Source organism: Dermochelys coriacea, chromosome 11 (genome assembly GCF_009764565.3).
Source record: "Dermochelys coriacea isolate rDerCor1 chromosome 11, rDerCor1.pri.v4, whole genome shotgun sequence".
Taxonomy (NCBI): Eukaryota; Metazoa; Chordata; order Testudines; family Dermochelyidae; genus Dermochelys; species Dermochelys coriacea.
In genome coordinates, this window is record NC_050078.2 from 38,895,628 (window position 1) to 38,918,824 (window position 23,197).

At 42.7% G+C, this 23,197-nt stretch overlaps 1 protein-coding gene across 2 annotated transcripts in view; it reads left to right on the top strand.

Moving 5' to 3' along the window:
- Positions 1–23,197, top strand: part of CERS6 (ceramide synthase 6) — a 220,160-nt gene that overhangs the window by 153,970 nt on the left and 42,993 nt on the right. For both annotated transcript variants that reach the window (XM_038422621.2, XM_038422622.2), the window contains exon 5: positions 19,841–19,891. In XM_038422621.2, coding sequence (XP_038278549.1) covers positions 19,841–19,891 — 51 coding nt within the window. The remainder of the gene's footprint in view (positions 1–19,840; positions 19,892–23,197) is intronic.

Here is a 23,197-nt window from a genome sequence, read left to right on the forward strand (position 1 = left end):
ATTAGCCCATGGCTTACCCTAGAACAGCACACTTACTGAAAAATTGCTTACTTTCCTATTTTTACTGTATAATTCTAAAATAAATCAATTGGAATATTAATATTGTACTTACATTTCAGTGTATAGTATACAGAGTAGAATAAACAAATAATTCTCTGTATGAAAGTTTAAGTGTGTACTGACTTTGCTAGTACTTTTTATGTAGCCTGTGGTAAAACTAGACAACCATCTAAATGAGCTGATGTACCCTCAGGGGTACATGTACCCCTGGTTGAGAACCACTGCCCTAGAACATGGTGCTACAATGAGTGTTTGTTTACTGGGTCCCAAACAAGCTCAGTGCATGTCTATGGAAATACAGTTGTGATGCCAAAACAAAAAACGGTCTGGTTGTTTCAGACAAATACACTCCATTGCACATTTGTTGTTTTTCTTTTCCTGCTATGTGGATAATGGAGGGAGCATTTAAACTTCTTTTCAGCAAAGAAATAAAATGGACAGGAAATGTTGATGTTTACATAGGCGGCCCACAATGTGTTACCTGTGCCGCAGGGGCCAGGTGGCAGGGCAGCAGAAGCCTAGACCCCAACCCTGGACCTTGGGCTCCCGCCGTGCAGGTCCTGCTGGCTGCCTGTCTGGGAGAGAGGAGCGGGTCTCCACCCACAAGAGAAAGTCTATTTAAGCCCTGGGGAGACCCCTCCATTTGGTCTTCAGCTAGCTTAAGAGAGAGCCTCTCCACCCCCAAGGATACCTGAAAGAAACTGGAACAAAGGACAATAACTACAGGGGGTGTGAGTGATTGCTGGACCCAGACTAGGAGACTAGTCTGTAAAAGGAAGCTTACTGGAATTCCTCTAAGGGTGAGGTTTTACCTGTATTCAGTTTGATTAGACATAGATTTGCGTGTTCTGTTTTATTTTGCTTGGTAATTCACTTTGTTCTGTCTGCTATTACTTGGAACCACTTAAATCCTACTTTCTGTATTTAATAAAATCACGTTTTACTTATTAATTAACCCAGAGTATGTTTTAATACCTGGAGGGGAGGGCAAACAGCTGTGCATCTCTCTCTATAAGTGTAAGCTTTATACAGGGTAAAACGGATGTATTTGGGGTTTGGACCCCATTGGGAGCTGGGCATCTGAGTGTCAAAGACAGGAGCATTTCTTAAACTGCTTTCAGTTAAGTCTGCAGCTTTGGGGCACGTGGTTCAGACCCTGGGTCTATGTTGGAGCAGACTGGCATGTCTGGCTCAGTAAGATAGGATGCTAGAGTCCCAAGCTGGCCAGGAGAGCAGGGGTAGAAGTAGTCATGGCACATCAGGTGGCAGCCCCAAGGGGGTTTCTGAGATCCAACCCCTCACAGTACTTTGTAATTTCCCACCAGTTCTAATTCTGCCATTTTACCTGGCAAGAAATCCTTCTCCTGAATCAGGTCTGTCCTGACCCCAGAAATCTCAGCTCCTGTGTTCCTCAATCCAAGAAGAAAAGGAGTACTTGTGGCACCTTAGAGACTAACAAATTTATTTGAGCATAAGCTTTCGTGAGCTACAGCTCACTTCATCGGATGCAATCCAAGAAGCACTTTACCATTGATTTTAACAGCATGAATATGCTCATTGCTTGGTTGTGTGGAAGCAAGCTTTACAAATCCCGTGTGGAAAGAGGCCGCAGCCTGGCTCTGAGAGGTAGCAGCTTCATGTGTTACTTGCTGCCTGTTTCCACTCAGCAAGGGGCACTTATCCCTCAGGTGCCCAGTGGACTTGCAAGGAGAGCACCTCCTGGGTGCCTCTGTGGGTACAGGAGACTTGGGACAAGTTACAGGGGAATGGGGAGATGAAAGCCCAGCCTCCTTTTTCCCAGGGGCAAGATGGTAATTCTGCTTCCTCCCAACCCTGCACCCCGCTGCCAGTGGATTATGCTTAGCTGTAGCCTGTGCTTGATCATAGGAGTCTGTAGACCCAGCTAATTCCCCACAGCATCCACCTTTTTGTCACACAAATACTGTTTTACATCATCACTGACCATACTCAGGAATTGTTCCTGAGTAACCAAATCACACATTCCTTCAAAGCTTGTAATGCCCTTTCTCCCTCACCCACTCATCTACCAGTTCTCTCTTTTCATTTACATAAGCCACATTGCTTAATCCAGATCCCCTCTTAAAACTCCTGAATTTAATCCTGAAGGTTTCAGGTGTAACCTGAAACTGTTTCAGAACCAGTTCCTTAAATTTACCATAGTTTAAAGCATCATCAATAGGCATCTTACTGAATATGTCCAGAGCTCTGCCAGTCAATTTTGCTATCAATGTGGTCATCTTTTGATCTTCATGGATCACATGGAGGATGCATAGTCTCTCAAAGGTGATGAAATATTGAGCTAATTATATTATGAGCTAATAATGCCTAAATATAGTGATGCTTTCACCAAACAATATGGCTCACAACTCAAGAGTCTGATATTTAAAAAAAAACAAAACAAGGAAAACAACAATCAACATGAAAATTCCCTGCAAGACATTATTGGGGAAAACAGTAGATTATCTTCTTATGGCATCCTTTATCATTTTTAGTGTTTCCTTTTTGAATAATTCATGGCTGCTTATCTTTGATTTCATTTCCAAGAAATTAAAATCTATAGGTTTTTTTTCTGTACCCATGGGACAAGACAATCTTGGTTTCACAATGCACAAGAAAGGAAATATTTTGCTAGGTGTTCCTGGTTTGCTTAAAATAAAGGAATCTTACAAGAGTCACCACTGAAATAGACAGTCGTTAAGCTACGAAAGAATCCCAGGTTACTGTGGAATCTGGAAAATCTCTTGGTTTCACTATAAATAAATACATCTGAACGAAGAGTTATAGAGGCTCGGGACTACAGAAGGATGTTTTGTGTGCTGCCATGGTATTCTGACTTTTTTTCCTAATGTCAGCAGCAATTTAGCATTACCATGGAGAGAGGATGCAGGTGCTACACAAGAAAAAAAGAAAGCAATTCAAGTAATTCTAATCAGAGTACTGAATACTTATTAAAACAACTGGCATGCAAGAGGAATGCTTATAAATTTGTTAAATAAAAAAATTGTCAGCATTCATGATCTTAATTACAATTTTTTTGTATGAAGACTGAGATACCATTTACATTAAGCGTGCAAGATTGCATGCCAGAAGATTGGAATGACTGTTAATTATAAATTGTCCTTCCACTACAAATATGAAAGGCACTGTTCACTAAAAGCTTGTAATTTTCAATTCACGTAGACTATATAGGAGGTGGAAATAGTTACACGTTTTGTATTTTTAAGTCAACAATGACACTGCAGCTTTTTTTCTCAGTCCCAATTTATGCAAATAAAATACAAATTTGTTATTTTGGATGGAAATTTTATGATAATAAAGACCATATTCTGACCTGGGATGCAGCTAAGAGTGAAAATTGCACTTATGTATCTGAGGTCAAGCTTTGATTCCTCGGGCGTAGGCAGAGACCACACATGACACTCTTAGTGTCCCAGTATGCCCTAAACCCTGAAACATCTTCTGGCCTCAAGACATGTATTAGTGCAATGAGGATAAAACTGTGCCCAAAAGTTTTATTATATTGACTTTAGTGAAAATATACTGAAAATGTCTGTGGTACTTAGACTAGAAACTACCAAGACTCTCTCAGAAAAAGGTCAATGCAGTAAACTCCATCCAAATCCTGGTAGTAAACCCAGATAGCAAAAATTCATGCCTTGTCAGACTCCAGACAAATGTGTTGTACAAACATCTCTCTATAAATGCTAAGTATAATTGTTTTTCTTGTTTATAAAGTTGTTTGTTAAAAATGATGGCTGATTGTGATGTCCTGCTCAGGACACCCAGAACTGTGAGACACTGTGTTATCACTTTGCCTCAGCAAGAGAAAGAGCTCAGCTGCTCCAGAAGTGTGTGTTAGCTCCTTGACACACCAGCCTGTCTACTTTGCCAGCAAACTCTTCAAGACTCTGCCAATCTAAACCTTGCCCTGCAGTAACAATCCACGAACCCCAGTTCCCGAGTTCCCCAGAGAAGGAGTACCATTGGACGCTCACAGAAAGTATTACATTTGCTGTCTTCAAAGAAACACAATGCATGCCAGCCTGTTAACTGAAGACTCTCACTTACTTTAATACACAGTATTGAGATGGTGTTGTAATAAAACAAGAACAAGCTTTTTAATAAAGAACCGAGATTATGTGATACTAAGCAAGAGAAAAAGAGACAGGTCTGGTTACAAACAAAAAATAAAAATAAAAACACTTGTTAGTGACTAAAACTTGATCCAAGCAAGTTACAATCTTTGCCTAAGCTGTTTTCTTACTCGCATCAAGTTACCAGCATCTCCAGATTTCCAGGTCAGAGGACTCAGCATTCACAGAATCCAAGGATGCTGTTTCCTTTGTTCCCTAAATGATGGATAACTAGAATGTCTGTCTGTTTGCTCCCCTTATGTTACCCAAAGTCCATTGTCTCTGCCTCAAGAGCCAGGAAGGATTCCTGGGGTGCAGACTCTGTTCCTTCATGTGCTCTGTAAGCTGCAGCTTGTTTACACTTTCACTTTGTTTACAGTATATGTAAATGCACTTTCATTGTCCTCTTCTAGTAATCAAGCCAGTAAATACACATTCCTTTGTCTAGGGCAGCCTGGATTTATGCCATATACATTTTAGAACATATTTCTAACACACATATATAACTCTCTTTTTGTACACAAACTGTACGTACATCACACAATGATTTTTGGTACCAGCATGTTACCAGTTTACATATATCTTACATGCCACCTTTTAGGTACATATTCTGACAACAGTGTGTTGTGGGTACTGAGGCAGGCCTAATATGAGTTACAGTATGGTGGGGCCTCTGCCAGTTGGCATTGAGGGCTCCCCAGGTCCCACTGATTGTTTCCTGATTTCAGAGGGTAATTTTAAGCTTCTCCAGGACTGGGATTTACATGAGGCTTTTGAAGAGAACACTGTATTATTTTGTTTTGAAAATTTATTGGGGGAATAATGACGAATCCTTGTGGTACCTTAAAGACTAACAAATTTATTTGGGCATAAGCTTTCATGGGCTAAATTGAATTTGCTTTCAAGAGTTGTGATTTTTCTTATCAATAAGCTTTTGAATACACACTGTACTCTGATACTTTATGATAAAACATCTGGCCAAGTTTGAGGATTGAAGTTATCTAACAGAATGTTTAGCAAAGATTTCTTTCAATTCAGATCTTCAAGAGACTCTCATTTGTGGTTCAGCCATTCAATAGTGATCTGTTTTCACACATTGACAGGAGGCTACTGTCTTTGATAACTTTAAAATGTAAATCTGTCTTTGAGATACTGTTTGTTTCAAGTGTATGGAGCATACAAACTTCAGCCAGTCTCAGGTCTGCATGTCCACATTAATGTATGTATCTGATTGTGCTTACAGAATAGGGCATGAACCAGTTTGTGCTTACAGAACCCATACATGTGTGTCCTAGTTGTGCATTTGGTTTCCTAGCTGTGTCTGGGTGGTGCACATAAATAACTATATGAATGAGGTTTGGGAGAGGAAATAGTTGTACAAGTAAAAGTGTGTACACAAAAATGAAAGCTGGGGCAGATAATTGGGTCCATTCTGCAAATAACTGAGGAACGGATTTTCAAAGTTATGCACTTGTTTGCATAAATTTGCACGGTCCAGTTTATACACTCAGAAGATCTGATGTGCATGTCCAGTTAGTTGCCTAGTGGCTGCATGCGAAAGCATATGCCTGCATGCACACATCAATTGTTTGCATGAAAATGTATGTGCATAAGTAAATGTGCATGTCTAGCTTTGAGAATCTGTTTGTTCAATATACTCTGGGTCTTGTAGGTACAGAAGGGCGGGAAAATACTCCTCTCTTGTACTTGGTTCACTGTATGATTAACCGCAACCTAACTCTCTCTTTATTTATTTATTTTTTAAAAAGCTCCAAAAGTAGCATTCAGCTGTAAGACAGCCACTCAGCCCTACCTCTTAGGCCACTTACTGCTTAGGGAATAGAATACAAATGTAAGGTGAAGTTTTGTACAGCATAACAGTTTTTTCTCTACTATCAAAATTTGACCTTTCTTTCACATACTATATGTTAACAATACTTTGAGGGAAGCATGCAGATTTCATTGTTTTGGGGCTTTTGGAAGCCTGGGTCCAATTAGAGTCTCGTTCTAAAGATAACTGGATAGGACAATCGTGGAGGTCAACGAATGGATACGCAGGTGGTGTCGGAGAGAAGGCTTTGGATTCTTTGACCATGGGATGGTGTTCCATGAAGGAGGAGTGCTGGGCAGAGACGGGCTCCATCTTACGAAGAGAGGGAAGAACATCTTTGCCAGCAGGCTGGCTAACCTAGTGAGGAGGGCTTTAAACTAGGTTCACCGGGGGAAGGAGACCAAAGCCCTGAGGTAAGTGGGAAAGCGGGATACCGGGAGGAAGCACAGGCAGGAATGTCTGTGAGGGGAGGGCTCCTGCCTCATACTGGGAATGAGGGGCGATCAACAGGTTATCTCAAGTGCTTATATACAAATGCACAAAGCCTTGGAAACAAGCAGGGAGAACTGGAGGTCCTGGTGATGTCAAGGAATTATGACGTGATTGGAATAACAGAGACTTGGTGGGATAACTCACATGACTGGAGTACAGTCATGGATGGTTATAAACTGTTCAGGAAGGACAGGCAGGGCAGAAAAGGTGGGGGAGTAGCACTGTATGTAAGGGAGCAGTATGACTGCTCAGAGCTCCGGTACGAAACTGTGGAAAAACCTGAGTGTCTCTGGATTAAGTTTAGAAGTGTGTGCAACAAGAGTGATGTCATGGTGGGAGTCTGCTATAGACCACCGGACCAGGGGGATGAGGTGGATGAGGCTTTCTTCCGGCAACTCACGGAAGCTACTAGATCGCATGCCCTGATTCTCATGGGTGACTTTAATTTTCCTGATATCTGCTGGGAGAGCAATACAGCGGTGCATAGACAATCCAGGAAGTTTTTGGAAAGCGTAGGGGACAATTTCCTGGTGCAAGTGCTAGGGGAGCCAACTAGGGGGAGCGCTTTTCTTGACCTGCTGCTCACAAACCGGGTAGAATTAGTGGGGGAAGCAAAAGTGGATGGGAATCTGGGAGGCAGTGACCATGAGTTGGTTGAGTTCAGGATCCTGACGCAGGGAAGAAAGGTAAGCAGCAGGATACGGACCCTGGACTTCAGGAAAGCAGACTTTGACTCCCTCAGGGAACAGATGGCCAGGATCCCCTGGGGGACTAACATGAAAGGGAAGGGAGTCCAGGAGAGCTGGCTGTATTTCAAGGAATCCCTGTTGAGGTTACAGGGACAAACCATCCCGATGAGTCGAAAGAATAGTAAATATGGCAGGCGACCAGCTTGGCTTAATGGTGAAATCCTAGCGGATCTTAAACATAAAAAAGAAGCTTACAAGAAGTGGAAGGTTGGACATATGACCAGGGAAGAGTATAAAAATATTGCTCGGGCATGTAGGAAAGATATCAGGAGGGCCAAATCGCACCTGGAGCTGCAGCTAGCAAGAGATGTCAAGAGTAACAAGAAGGGTTTCTTCAGGTATGTTGGCAACAAGAAGAAAGCCAAGGAAAATGTGGGCCCCTTACTGAATGAGGGAGGCAAGCTAGTGACAGAGGATATGGAAAAAGCTAATGTACTCAATGCTTTTTTTGCCTCTGTTTTCACTAACAAGGTCAGCTCCCAGACTGCTGTGCTGGGCATCACAAAATGGGGAAGAGATGGCCAGCCCTCTGTAGAGATAGAGGTGGTTAGGGACTATTTAGAAAAGCTGGACGTGCACAAGTCCATGGGGCCGGACGAATTGCATCCGAGAGTGCTGAGGGAATTGGCGGCTGTGATTGCAGAGCCCTTGGCCATTATCTTTGAAAACTCGTGGCGAACGGGGGAAGTCCCGGATGACTGGAAAAAGGCTAATGTAGTGCCCATCTTTAAAAAAGGGAAGAAGGAGGATCCTGGGAACTACAGGCCGGTCAGCCTCACCTCAGTCCCTGGAAAAATCATGGAGCAGGTCCTCAAAGAATCAATCCTGAAGCACTTAGAGGAGAGGAAAGTGATCAGGAACAGTCAGCATGGATTCACCAAGGGAAGGTCATGCCTGACTAATCTAATCGCCTTTTATGATGAGATTACTGGTTCTGTGGATGAAGGGAAAGCAGTGGATGTATTGTTTCTTGACTGTAGCAAAGCTTTTGACACGGTCTCCCACAGCATTCTTGTCAGCAAGTTAAGGAAGTATGGGCTGGATGAATGCACTATAAGGTGGGTAGAAAGCTGGCTAGATTGTCGGGCTCAACGGGTAGTGATCAATGGCTCCATGTCTAGTTGGCAGCCGGTGTCAAGTGGAGTGCCCCAGGGGTCGGTCCTGGGGCCCGTTTTGTTCAATATCTTCATAAATGATCTGGAGGATGGTGTGGATTGCACTCTCAGCAAATTTGCGGATGATACTAAACTGGGAGGAGTGGTAGATACGCTGGAGGGGAGGGATAGGATACAGAAGGACCTAGACAAATTGGAAGATTGGGCCAAAAGAAATCTAATGAGGTTCAATAAGGATAAGTGCAGGACCCTGCACTTAGGATGGAAGAATCCAATGCACCGCTACAGACTAGGGACCGAATGGCTCGGCAGCAGTTCTGCGGAAAAGGACCTAGGGGTGACAGTGGACGAGAAGCTGGATATGAGTCAGCAGTGTGCCCTTGTTGCCAAGAAGGCCAATGGCATTTTGGGATGTATAAGTATGGCATAGCGAGCAGATCGAGGGACGTGATCGTTCCCCTCTATTCGACACTGGTGAGGCCTCATCTGGAGTACTGTGTCCAGTTTTGGGCCCCACACTACAAGAAGGATGTGGATAAATTGGAAAGAGTACAGCGAAGGGCAACAAAAATGATTAGGGGTCTAGAGCACATGACTTATGAGGAGAGGCTGAGGGAGCTGGGATTGTTTAGTCTGCAGAAGAGAAGAATGAGGGGGGATTTGATAGCTGCTTTCAACTACCTGAAAGGGGGTTTCAAAGAGGATGGCTCTAGACTGTTCTCAATGGTAGCAGATGACAGAACGAGGAGTAATGGTCTCAAGTTGCAATGGGGGAGGTTTAGATTGGATATTAGGAAAAACTTTTTCACTAAGAGGGTGGTGAAACACTGGAATGCGTTACCTAGGGAGGTGGTAGAATCTCCTTCCTTAGAGGTTTTTAAGGTCAGGCTTGACAAAGCCCTGGCTAGGATGATTTAACTGGGACTTGGTCCTGCTTTGAGCAGGGGGTTGGACTAGATGACCTTCTGGGGTCCCTTCCAACCCTGATATTCTATGATTCTATGACAACGTATGCAAAACAGGCAAGGGCTCCTGGCTAACATGCAGACTTCTCACATTATTTCTCCTGCAGAGTTTTGAAATTCTCCACCATTGCCCTGTCTCAGAAGTTCTTTAAAAAATAAAATTCTTTTATCTAATGGATTTAGAGAGATATTTGACAAAGTTTTAGACAGATTTTTATATAAGGAGAGAAAAAGAGAATTGTTCCTTAATACATGACAGTAAACGCAACAGCTGTTTATCATCCTTCGTTGTCATGCATGCTGCACTGATTAGGCACTGCACTAAAGGTGGGGTAAAGCTTAAGTTTCATTTGAGCTCTCATGCCATTTAAGGCAAAAATCCATAGAAAACTGCTGGCAGAACTGACACTTTATGCCCAGCAAAAACTGATTCCAAACCTTGAGTGTTACACTTATGTTACACTTATGCTGTTTTTGTTTCAGCTTTGCCATTTCCCTCCTCTGCCCCCCGCATCCTCCTTCCAGTTTGTTTTGTTGTGTTATTGGTCTGGTTTTGGTTGGATAACTTAGAGCCAGATTCTGCCAGCCCTACTCTGGGTGAGTTGCACCTTACTCCACGGCTAGTCCCACTGGGGTCAGTGGCACTGTTCAGGGAGGGATGTATTATTCAGCATGTGTATGGATATCGGAATCTGGTCCACCCCCTTGAACCCTGGGTGACAGACAGCAATTCCCTGCAATATCTTTTGGGAGGTGTTACTGTATTAAGTTTGTGGGTCAGGGATTATATGTAATTCCCTGCGGAAAGGTGACCACAACCCTCCAGGTACTAAGAATAGTAGGGGGAGATTAGGCAAATTCACTCGGGTATAACACATCCAGAGAGGTACCAACAATTGGGAATGCTCACAAAAACTGGTTCAAACTAGATTCTTCACAAACCAACAGACAAAGGACTGACTCGGGCTGCTTTCTTTCTGCTTTCTCGGGTTGCTATCCAGCAAACATACAGGATATTCTGTCCTAAGGGGGCCCCAATCCTTCCTGGGAATAGTTGAAAGTATTGACCTACTGAGGCCCTATAAGACTGATGAGTGACTACAGGTAAGCTTTAAGCATGCATATAGGCCCTTTTATTGTTTCTATATGTTTTCTTGGTAATGCTTTCACCTTAAGAATAAATGTGCTTGCTTATAGAGAGCTATGTGGTAACTCATAACTGGTGGCAACTATGTTGTTCATAGCCTTCAAAGAGAAATTAAAATGTAGACACTTGCCAGCTTAGGCACTATGACCTGCTAGAGATATCACAGTGTAGGCAGGGAACTGCACAGCCTAGATAAACCCCAGTCAGCGAGGAGCGAGACACTGGTCTCTGCCTAAGAGAGGTGATGACTGAGGAGCTGGGAGCCTAGTATGGGTGCCCTTGATGGATCACAAAGAGGGACTCAGTGGGCAACTGCACCTGTAAGACAGTGGCAGTCTGATCAAGGCCCTTACTGCTAGGGCTAGCATATGGAGGGGAAAACAGGTCAGATGTCCTTAAAAGGAGAAGAGATAAAAGGAGCCTAGTCAGAGTAAAGTTTCTGAATTTTTTTCTCACTTTCTCATATCCCTCTCACCCCATTCCAAGCCCACAAAATTAGAGCTGACTGGAGGATAACAATTTTGTTTTTATTGGGGATCAGACGCACTCAATAGCTGGTGGTTATGGCACAGGCCTGGGATGTGGGAGACCCAGGTTGAAGTTCCTGCTCCACTTGGTTTAGCGCAGAGTTTTTCATCCCGGGCCAGATCATTTCAAATCAGGGATTTGAACCTGGACAACCCACATCATGTCCTAACCACCCAGTATAGAGGTTCTTGCTTTATCCCTGAACCCAAAAACTTCCCTGATGAAAGTTTAGTGGAAACTGACAGATTTTGAGACATGTTTTGGCTTTGACACAACAGCATATTTTGCCAAATCAGCAAAAATGTATCAACCAGCTCTGTACAAATTGTACAACTGTTCTGTGGCAGGGCATCTGCTTGTATGTGGCATGCAGGGGATTGATTTTCTATTTGCCAACAATTGCACAGAGACTACAGTCCAGAACTACCCATCCTAATGCATGTGTTTTGTCATAGTTTATTAGTGTAAGACAGGGGTGGACAAAGTACAGCCCACAGGCCAGATCCAGCCCATCAGGGCTTTGGATCCAGCCCGCGGGATGGTCACCCCTGTGGCACCACGGGGCTAAGGCAGGCTCCCTGCCTGCCCTGGCCCCTCGCCGCTCCTGGAAGCGGCTGGCACCACATCCCTACGATGGGAACCATGGCCAATGGGAGCTTCAGGGGAGTTACCCCGCAGGCAAGGGAAGCACGCAGAGCTCTCTGCCCTCCCTCTCCCAGGGGCCGCAGGGACGTGGTACAGCCTGCCTTAGCCCTGCTGTTCGCCGCTGCCACCCTGGAGCTGCTCAAGGTAAGCAGTGCCGGGCCAGAGCCCACACCCCACACTCCTCCTGCACCCCACACCCCAACTCCTTCCCCTGAGCCCCCTGGTGCACCCCGTACCTCTTCTGCATCCCAACCCCATTCCCTGAGCCTCCTGCTGCACCCCACACCCCTATTGCATCCAACCCCCTGTCCTGAGCCCCTGCCGCATCCCTCTGGTACCCCAAACCCCTGCCACACCCCTCCTGCACCTGAACCCCCCGCCCTGAGCACCCTGCTGCACCCACTCCACTCTCTGCACCTCCTCCTGCACCCCAACCCCTAGCCTTGAGCCCCTTCCTGCACACCACACCCCCGCCCACACCCCGCACTCCTGCCCCAGCCTTACATTCATGACCCTGCATGCAATTTTTCCACCCAGATGTGGCCCTCAGGCCAAAAAGTTTTCCCACCCCTGGTGAAAGGCACCCATCTTCCAGTGATATGGACTGTAGAAAGAGCCCGCTGAAGTCGGCATCTTTTATCAGGACATCAGCCTAGGAAATTACAGCATAGTTAAAGGTGGATGGGTCAATTGCACAGCACAGTGTGTGTTTTGCTATAGTATATTGGCTTTTTATTTACATGATAAAAGAGGATTGCTCATTAATGGGGCTCAGTTCAGCTAAATTTCACCTCTGGGTGGCCCATAAAACCCCAGGAGCTTCAACAACTAAGCAGGCATGAAGGATAATCACTTGAGTGGCAAATCTCATTTCTACAGATTCTGTAGAATTCTTGATTCAGCATTCTACAGTATCCTTTTCCCCGTGACTCCTCCCCAATGTTTTACCTTATATGGTGGTTGGATTGTCCTGGGAAAACTCCTTTGAGTCTGTTAAACAGGATCACTTAGTGGGTTCATCTTTGGCACAGTGCTGTGTAATTCAGTGAGGGTAATTATTCTGCCATCCAGTGATTTTTACCTCTCCTTAATGGGGTGGTTGGCATAATAGCTCTCCGAGTTTCAAAGGACTGGGCCTCTAACCCAAGGAAAACAAAGGGCTAATTTGTCCAACCACTTCCTTAACAGTGATTTGAGGTAGAGATATTCTCCAAGCCAGTCCAGGGAGCTGGGGAGCAAAGGCTGCAAGAGGGCATTTGTTTCTATTTAGGACTCTGGCTGCCTGCAACCATGGCCTTTGAGGGTCTGTGGGGCTCAGAAGGGTGCACGTGTTCTGTGCTGGGTCATTCACTGAGATGCAGAAACCATACGTATTTTACACTGTCAACTTGTGATGAGTTTTCGGGCTTCGTGATCAGGCCTTGAGTGTTGTCTAATGTAACTTATTTTATTTAGTACTCAAAGTTTAATGGAATGCAAACCTCTGCATTGGCAAATACCATAACAAGGTTTCTTTAGAGAAATGCTAAAGATGTGTCAAAATATTTGAAAAAAAATAAATGTGAATATTTTGCCAGCACCTATATAATTTAGGTAGTGAGAAAATAGGTGAAGTATCTCTTACATCTAGTTGAGTTTGATGTGAAAGGCAGTCATTGCTTTCAGACTTGGCTAAAGGTAGGAATTAGCCTAAATGAATGGGTTGATGATATTTGAATGGCTTTAATTTAGGCAGCTATAAGACAGACATGCTTTAATTCTATGTATCATTAACAAATGTTCTGCATTTCCAAAGAACTTCTCTCATTTATCTGTGTTCTATACACTTGCCCAGCCCAGTAAACAGTTTATCTTATTAAAGTCTTCATTGTGGCTGCATCTAACGGTCAAACAAGGGGGCCCTCTGGGCAGCCTCCTTACACTTTGGATTGTGATTCTAGGCACGAAGGGGAGAGCAGAGGCTATGTGCCTGATGCTCCCACTCCCCCAGAGGAGCAGATGAGTAAAGCCCTGGCTCCACCCTCACCTCAGCCCCTCATGCCCAGTAAGTTTTGCTGGCTAGTGAGTAGGAGAAGGGAGAATGGGCAAGTACTAAAGGCTTCAAAACATTGGAGATTAAAACTCTTATGTCCACAAGAACTCAAACTCCCATCTGAACATCTTCTATTGGCAAAAAAAACCCCTCAGTGTTCCGTTCCAATAGGCAGGCAAATTGGACATGTGTTAGTTCCTCACCATTAAGGATTTCTATGTAGGTCAGCTGGAAGAGACAGAGGTACAATAAGATTGAGTCATTTGAACCTTGTAAACTGCTTGTGTGAAATGATTCTTGTTAACAGAGAGAAGAGGAAGTTTGAACTTTTACTTTTAAAGCTTCAAGATGTACTGTATTTTAGGAACTCCATGCAGTTATCACTTAAAGACCTGCGGGTATAACTCTTTAGCTGTGCTAAGGATTCCTCATATCAGCTTCTGGAATCCTTGTTCCTTCTGTATATATTTGTTACTTTTATTTTTTAATTTCAACATAAAGTAAACGAAATTAAACTTAGAAATTGTCTTCAATAGCCAAGTAATATCGCCATCAACATATAGGTACTGTGGATACACTCTCTTATATGACAGATTTGAGTTAGAAGCTAATTAGAACTCTTCACATAACTTGGAAATGGGAATATATTATTAAGAGCATTTATACTGTCCATCCATGTAGTGCAAATCCTTTTTGTGATGAGAATCATTAAAGATAGTAGGAGCCTGGTTCTCATCTGCTTTAAACCCCAGAATAATGTTCTAGTTAGTGTCCACTTTATTTGGCTTAATGCCCACTCACTGCATTGCACAGCTATGCTTTTGTCAGAGCTGGAGTGCTCTGACTAACAGTGAAATTAAGATAATGTGTGTCATGACTCAGTGTTGCCTAAAGGATTCATCTGAACAAATCTCATTTTAGTGGATATGCCTATTGCTCTAAGGGTGCATGTGTCCTAATCCAAGAGGCCTATTAACTAAAATGTTTGTGCCCTCATTACATTTGGATGTAAAGCAGCTCAGCTTCTGTAAAGGAACTGAATACAGCCTATTGACCCACGGCCCATCCACATGCTTGTGTAAAGCCCTGTGGATGGGTACTTCAGCTTTAGAAATGTGCTTCGTGCTGTACAAGAGCTACCGAAACCCAAGTTGAAGTTGTGCTTCATGAAGTACAAGTACCTCCAAAAAACCCTTCCTGTTTATGTACAAAGGAAATCTTGGCAAATCAATTTAGATTGGCAATGCAGTCGAGTTTCTTAGATTGTGTCTTAATCCTTCTTTGTGTAAACACTGAGTGTTCAACGGGAGAGGATGTGTGATGGATTGAGTGGGATGTGTGCTTGCCCTCTTTGGTAATTTTGATTTACAATAAAATTCAATTTAGTAACACAACAGTGGAAAGAAGGGAAAGATTTTTGTATTTATTTGTTTTTATTTTGTCTTGTTTTTTAAATACCTGGATGAATACCAAACAATACAACTAGCTGGTACAGTAACTTTTGCAACTTTTGTGTGGAAGCACCATTGTAAATTGACATCACAGTCTAATGCATTGTAGGTTTGTGCAGGAGGCCTGAATTCTGTTTCCTTTCCTGAGCTGAAATCCTGGCCCATTGAAGTCAAATGGCAAGACTCTGACTTCAGTGAGACCAACCAGGATTTCACCCATAATCTCTTGTCACAGCTGTCCAATGGAATGCAATTCACTCAGCTACCTCGGAGGGAATGAAAACCTCATTTTACTCAACATAAACCTCTGCGCTTGACTAAGAAACTGTGCTGATTACTTTTTAAGGGAATCCCTTTATCTGTTTGCGTGACTACAATGCAAGGCTTTCAGCATGAGAAGTGTAGAAAAATGGAGAGCTCCCTAAGGCTGGAGAGATCACCTGAGGGGCCGAGAACCGGGGTGGGGTTGGAGAGAAATGCACATTTACTCTATATTAGAAAAAAATATTTCCCAAATCAAACCATTGTCAAAACCTAATAGCTGAATCTCTTCACTGGCAACAGTGTTTCTTTAATCTTGAAAAATCTTCTCTTCCCCTAGGTTGGGGGAAGCAGATTTTTGTAGGCAAATAAAGTAGAAATAGTTTTTCAATTATTATCAGACATTTATTATTTATGTTACCATAGTGCCTCGAGTCCCAACAGAGATCAGGTCCCCATTGTGCTAGGCACTATACACACACTTAGAGACAGCCCCTGTCCTGAAGAGCTCATGGTCTAAAGACAATAGAACAAAAGGTAGGAGTGGAAAGAGGTGAAGTAACTTGCCCAAGGTCACACAGCAAGTCAGTGTGACAGCAAGCAGAGCCAGAAACAGAACCTAGGTCGGTCTCCCAATTCCTACAGTAGTTCCTATCTACTATAGGACATGCTACCTTTCATGGTAAAGGCTAAGAAGGTAGGTTTTGTACATAGGCTTGTAAGTTTTAGAAATTGCTATTGTTAAGACTTGGTTGAAATGTCCGCACAATGAGCTAGCATGAAAAAGGAATCCACTGACACTAAGGGATTAAAACTCAGCTGTTTATTTTAAAGCAGCCTAATACATTGTATATTGCTCACTGGGTGGAATAAGGATACTTGAAACAAATACAGTGTCTGGTAAATAAACTCACTTCTGCATCAGGAGACTCTGTAGTAATAAGTGACTCAGCCCTCAAACTCCTACGCTGCTCTGATTGTTGCACAGAGTAAAAAATGATACTGTTCTGCTAACTAAGCTGACAGTTTTACATTTCTAGCTCTTCTATAATTAGTATTGATTCTAGGCTCTCTCTAGTCCTATGACCCTTGTTAGTGTCCTTTTTCTCTTACAAAAGCAAGTCAACACCTGCTGCCCATTTCAAAGTGTATTTAATATATTTTGACTAGAGCTTGGAAACTTTTGCTCTGAGTGATTCTAAGATTGCAGCTTCAGGCTCTACAATTAGGACCATGATACTTGGGAAGAAGCTATCTGAAATCAGCATCAATGTTCAAGTAGGATTTTTAAAATAAATATCTGTTCCTAATGTCTCTGCCAAGGGGTACAGATACCTTGTCCCTGACAAACAATAAGTTACTGGCACTTATGCTCATAGGTGCTCCATTTATGGCCCAAAAAGCAGGAATTCCAGAAATGGAGGGACAACAGGGGAGAAGTCTGGTCTCTGAACTCCAGGCTGTATATGTGGGTAAGAAATCTAGAGCTGAATATTTGGTGCTTATCGGGTTTTCTGCAACCCAGAGATAATGTTCTTGCTGGAAAAGGGGCTCTGACGGACTCACCTGCCATTTTGTTGTATAGAATTGCTTCACCAGCTTAGTTTTCCTTTACAGGCACTGTTGGCTGCCATCTTGAAATTTCTTCTGTAGGGAAGCAGTGCCAGTGACTCTTAATTTTGAGTTACAGTAGCATGTTGGGACACTATGCATTCTTGCGCCCATACTATCTACAAAATGCTACTCTAGCCCCCCAAAAGTTGCTGTTTTGGGAGGTCACTGGTTCCAGGACAACTGATAGCACATCCTTCTTTCTGGTGTGTGGTGTGAAAAAATTGGAAGTTGATGTTTTGCCATGTATTTTGCAAATCATAGGTATACCATACTAGACGTTAAGGAAGCAGAAAGGCAGGGTGCGACTCTTTGGGATACCAGTTTAAACAACCTCTTCAAGAGAGGAAAAATTCTTCCACTAGCTGGTAATAAATTTAAGATGATCAGGCTTTTGCTGCTATTTTTGTCTGTGCTGCAACACACTGAAATCCCTTCTGAACTGAACTAAGGAATAAACCTGCTGAAAGAATAGATTTACTGACATTTAAGGAAACTTCCCTGTTCTATTCTTTCATGAAAAATTGAGGGATAAATAGCTACATAAATCTTGTGCAAATAGCTGGAAAGCAAATTAAGGACAGCAGTGATGCATCTCCACAAGAACCTTCTTGTCACATCTTTCTGACTTCTTTGGATTGACCTTTTTGAATGGAAAATTCAGCTGATATTTTACACACTACAGTGAGTTTCTCTCCCTCAGCATTCATTTTGCTTTAGGAGATCACTGCAAGCAGAATATGTGGTATGATGGCAACCTCTATCCTTTGGGACAGTGATAACCAAAACCAGGCATGTAGGGACTTGATTTGATCTCCATGAGGTGGCAGAACAGTCAGGGTGGAGATGGAGGAAATAATCCACTTTCCTGGGGTTAACTGGGATTGGACTGAACAGCAACCTATGCAGCAGTAATTCTGACTAAACATTTTGACAGTCTGAGGCCAACTGGGCCATTAGACAGTGTGTCTTTGTCAATAGAGTACTGGAGTGAGATTCAGGAGACTTGGCTTCTATTCCTGGCTCTGTCGCTGACCTGTTGGGTAACTCTAGGGAACTCACTGCACCTCCCCATGCCTCAGTTTCCCCATTGTAAAATGAGGGTAATTATATTGATCTCCTTTGTAAAGCACTTTGAGAGCTACTGATGAAAAATGCTGTGTAAGAGTGAGGTATTATTTATTAGCTATGATGCTGAGAGTGAGACACAAGATTTTGCCACTTGTGCACAAGCTGTAAGAATGACTGAAGTACAGTGTGTTGTTTTGTAGAACATAGTGCCCCAAAATCCTACATGAACAAGTCAAACTCTTTATGAATGAGTGGGTATGATGATCCCCTCTGGTGTTATCTGGACCGGTGATCTGCTAGGTCACTCCAATCCTTGACTCTGGGAGCCAGCCTTACCCTACTCTGCTGTGAAAACCCCACTCCTGGGCTGTTCATGCACAACCCGTGGCATGTAAGCCGCTCCTTGGATTGTGCAACCAAATGACACTAGCCAATATCTCTGCCCCAGACACAACCCTAGGAACCTCCATCTTGCAGTGGCCGGTTATGCTGTAGGATGCTGCAAGCTTATATGAGTTTGTCAGTTTAACAGAGAAATTGATATGTACCAGGCCTATTATCTCAAGGGGAGTCTCTGACGCTTCAAACCAAACACACTGCTTCAGGTTGAATAATCAAACAGATTTATTAACTGCAAAGATAAATTTTAAGTGATTGTAAGTCAAAGCATAACAAGTCAGATTTGGTCAAATGAAATAAAAGCAAAACATATTCTAAGCTGATCTTAACACTTTCAATGCCCTTAGAAACTTAGATGCTTCTCACCACAGGCTGGCTGGTTGCCCTTCAGCCAGGCTCTCCCCTTTTGATCAGCGCTTCAGTCGCTTGGTTTGGTGTCTGTAGATGTAGGTGGAAGAGAGAAGAAGAGCATGGCAAACATCTCTCCCTTTTATCATGTCCTTTCTTCCCTCTTGGCTTTGCACCCCTCTCCCGCCCCTTTCAGAGTCAGGTGAGCATTACCTGATCGCAGTCCAAAACTGACCAAAAGAAGGGGAGTGGCTCACTGCGAGTCCAACACAGTGATTCTCAAACTTTTGTAGTGGTGATCCCTTTCACGCAGCAAGCCTCTGAGTGCGACTCCCCTTATAAATTAAAAACACTTTAAAAATATTTAACACTATTATAAATGCTGGAGGTGAAGCGGGGTTTGGGGTGGAGGCTGACAGCTCCCGACCCCCAGTTTGAGAACCCCTGGTCCAACAGATCCTTTGCTGTTGCCTATGCCAGTGTCCTTTTTTCCTGTGAGGTTGTCCCATACATACCTGATGCGGTGTGAACTGCCCCTCTGCTTTTGGAGAGATTTTGTCTGGGCTTGCTTTAAGCCATGAGAATACATTTTTCAGCCTTATAACTATATACATGAAATTATAACCTATAACATTACTATAACAACAATGCTCAGTGCATCATGAGCCTTCCGAAGACATCCGACATGACAAACTTTGCATTGGATACCAAACAATCATTTTATAAGGATGAACTTGTCGGTGTAGGGTGTTCCCACAAGGTACAGAATGTCACAGTGGGTTGTTCTAATAGGGACACACAACTTTGTGGGGTCTAGCGCTCACTCTGTGCTGATTGACTCCAGTGGGAAGACATACAAATGCTCAGCAGCTCTCAGGATTTAGTCCCTGAAAAATATTAACCATTTACATCTTAACTGCCAAGGACTGCATTGTTTCATTTCACAACTGCTAACATGCCCCTTTGTTTTGTTTCTTTAAGACTCCCTGGCTCTGGAACACAAGGCAGTGCTGGAATGGATACCCATATCAGGTAAGTCATCCTGTTATACAGAAATAAATATACAACCTCAGTGAGAAGTTGTTTTTATTATGCAAACCCCTGTTTTATGCAAATGTTGATTAGCTTTATCAGACTACCCAACAAACACCATTTCGCTCTCCCTGTTGTCTGAGTCATAGAGGAGCAACATGAGCGACATCCTCACAGAAGGAAATATACCCGTCCCTCCGGGTGAGGACAAAAGTGCATCAGCAATAACTGGCAAAAAGATAGTTTGTCTGGGGACAAAAATCTCCCCGAACCGTGCATGAAATGCACACATGGTGGGAGGAGATACCTCCTCGTATTCGAAGTGTGGGAAACCCAGCCTTGAAAGCACACCCCATTCATGAGGTCCCAGAGCTCAGGTTCCAGCTTGAGGCTGAACATTTACATAGCAATTTTACAACCTTGCAGCCCAAGCCCCGTGAGGCCAAGTCAGCTGACGCGGGCCAGGCTCAGGTGTTTAATTGTTGTGTAGATGTATTCAGAGAGCTAATAATACTTACCTACCACTCAGAGGTGTTGGGAGCATCAGTTAATCAATATCTATTAAATTTTAAATAATATTGTTAATTAGAGAGCTCATTAGAGAAAAATGTCACTGTGCATATGTGGTTAGGAGTTGGCATTGGCAACTGTTTGGGAAAGTTCAGCTTCATGGAGATGTATTTTTATGCAATACTAGTTGGCATTTATGTCATAAGAGTATCGTGCTTGCAAGATTACAGAAGAATGTAAGGTTTCAGAGTAGCAGCCGTGTTAGTCTGTATCCGCAAAAAGAAAAAGAGTACTTGTGGCACCTTAGAGACTAACAAATTTATTTGAGCATCGTGAGCTACAGCTCACTTCGTCGGACGCATGCAGTGGAAAATACAGTGGGGAGATTTATATACACAGAGAACATGAAACAATGGGTGTTACCATACACACTGTAACAAGAGTGATCAGGTAACATGAGCTATTACCAGCAGGAGAGCGGAGGGGCAGGGACAGGGAAATCTTTTGTAGTGATAATCAAGGTGGGCCATTTCCAGCCGTTGACAAGAATGTGTGAGGAACAGTGGGGGGGGAGGAGAAATAAACATGGAGAAATAGTTTTACTTTGTGAAATGACACATCCACTCCAGTCTTTATTCAAGCCTAAGTTATTAACTACGTCATTAGTTCCACTGTTCCTCAGACGTTCTTGTCAACGGCTGGAAATGGCCACCTTGAGTATCACTATAAAAGGTTGTTCCCCCCCATCCCCCGCTCTTCTGCTGGTAATAGCTCACCTTACCTGATCACTCTTGTTACAGTGTGTTGGTAACTCCCATTGTTTCATGTTCTCTGTGTATATAAATCTCCCCACTGTATTTTACACTGCTTGTGTCCGATGAAGTGAGTTGTAGCTCACGAAAGCTTATGCTCAAATAAATTTTAGTCTTTAAGGTGCCACAAGTACTTTTTTTTTTTAAGAAGAATGTAAGTAAGCATCAGGCTACAATAAGAGAGCCCTGGGGATTTCACAGCTGTTTGAGTGAGAGCAAAATTATGTTTAGAGCTCATTGCCAATTTCAGAGCAACCATTTTCTAATGCCTCATCTGTCTTCTTAATACTTTTTAACATAAATCCATTGTCATGATATATAGTATTTTTTTAAATCGGGTATCAAAAATCACAAATATCACCTAACGATGTAGGCTTCAAGACTTGCGGTAACTTGTGGTTGTGTTTTTGGTTTGCAGCATTTCTACCTATCTAAATTCCAAATTTTCAGAAAGATTCCAAACATTCACCTGTTTAGCCCCAATGTTGTTTTTCATTTTTACTTGGTAACAGCAGTACTCAAAACTTCCAGCAAGAATCAGGGGCCCATTGTTCTAGACATTGTACAAATCCATAAGTGGGGTCACCAACATTGTATTTCAAAAATAAGGGACTGTTTTCTTAGCACTCCCGCCCTACCCATCCTCCCGAAAGTAGTAGTAGTATTCTCATAAGCAGTATTCACATACTTCACCAGGGTATTTCTTGCTGCTCTTTGCAGCACTCAGCAACTCCCAATCTTGTTGTACAGAGATGAAAAAATAAGGAATGTCCCTTGTAATAAGGGACACTACCCATAAGTGATCATTAGTGCCCAAAAGACTAAGAGAAACCAGTTTAAGAGTTTGCAATCTGAGAAGTCTAAAATGTTGAGATGTGTTTGTAAACTGCATATTACATACATAAGAAAATCTGCTTCTGAAGAAAGAATCAGTATGATTGGCTAAAGAGCGTGAATATTTGCTAAGCTTATGATCAGGACAGAGAGGTTGCCCTTTGTTACTGAGAAAATTAGTTGTACCTTTTGAATACTAGTAGAGATCTATGAGATCTATAGAGACAAGCTGCAGACAAAGAGAAGGTCCAATGCCAGAGAATGAGTTTTGATAGACAGCAAATCACAAAATAAAAACATTCAGTCATTGTCCCAGAGAAAAAATATGTGTTGGGCTCAAATCAAGGTTGTGTTTGCGAGGGTTTTGTTTGTTTGCTTTGTTTTCTAAATGAATAAAAGTTCTAATCATGCTGTGACTCACATGAATTATTCAACATGGCATTCCAGAAATCCAACACAACTCTATATAAATATAGACAAGTGGGTGATTCTGAATTCATTTGATTGGCTAAGGCCCAAATCCTCACTTTATGCACTATTGAAGATAAGGATCAGGAACTAACATTGGAACTGATCAAGTTCTCTACTTTTGTTATTCATTTGTTATGAGATGAAAACTGGGACATCTTTACAGTGTGTAGATTCCCGCCTCCCGAATTTATCTTGATTCTTGGGTTTAGAAAAACTTATCAATACAGAACAACCAATAATCCTAAAAATTCTTCTAATACAAATTTTTTTGTAAATTCTTCGTGGATTTTGGCTGTAATTCCAGCTTTCTTTTTAGTTCGTATACCAGAATTAAGTTTAAAAAACTGCCGCTAAATCAACTCCCTTCCTGGCAATGTCAGCAGAGCAGACAAAGACTGAATGGGCCAGAGAGAATGAACTACCCGTTATCACTTATGAATTGTTCCTTCATTGGTGGGGAAACTGGGGAGAGCGTACCATCCAACTCCCCATGCCTTTGGATTCTAGGATTATCAACCCAGGTACCTTTTACCAGCATTACATTAAAAACTAAGCAAATTAATACAAAGCTAGAAAAGATTGTCTAAAAATGGGCAAGCAGACCTGGTGATGGCAACAATTGAGTTTTTGCATTATCTGTATGATTGACATAATTGAAACTTTAAAAAAAACCCAACCA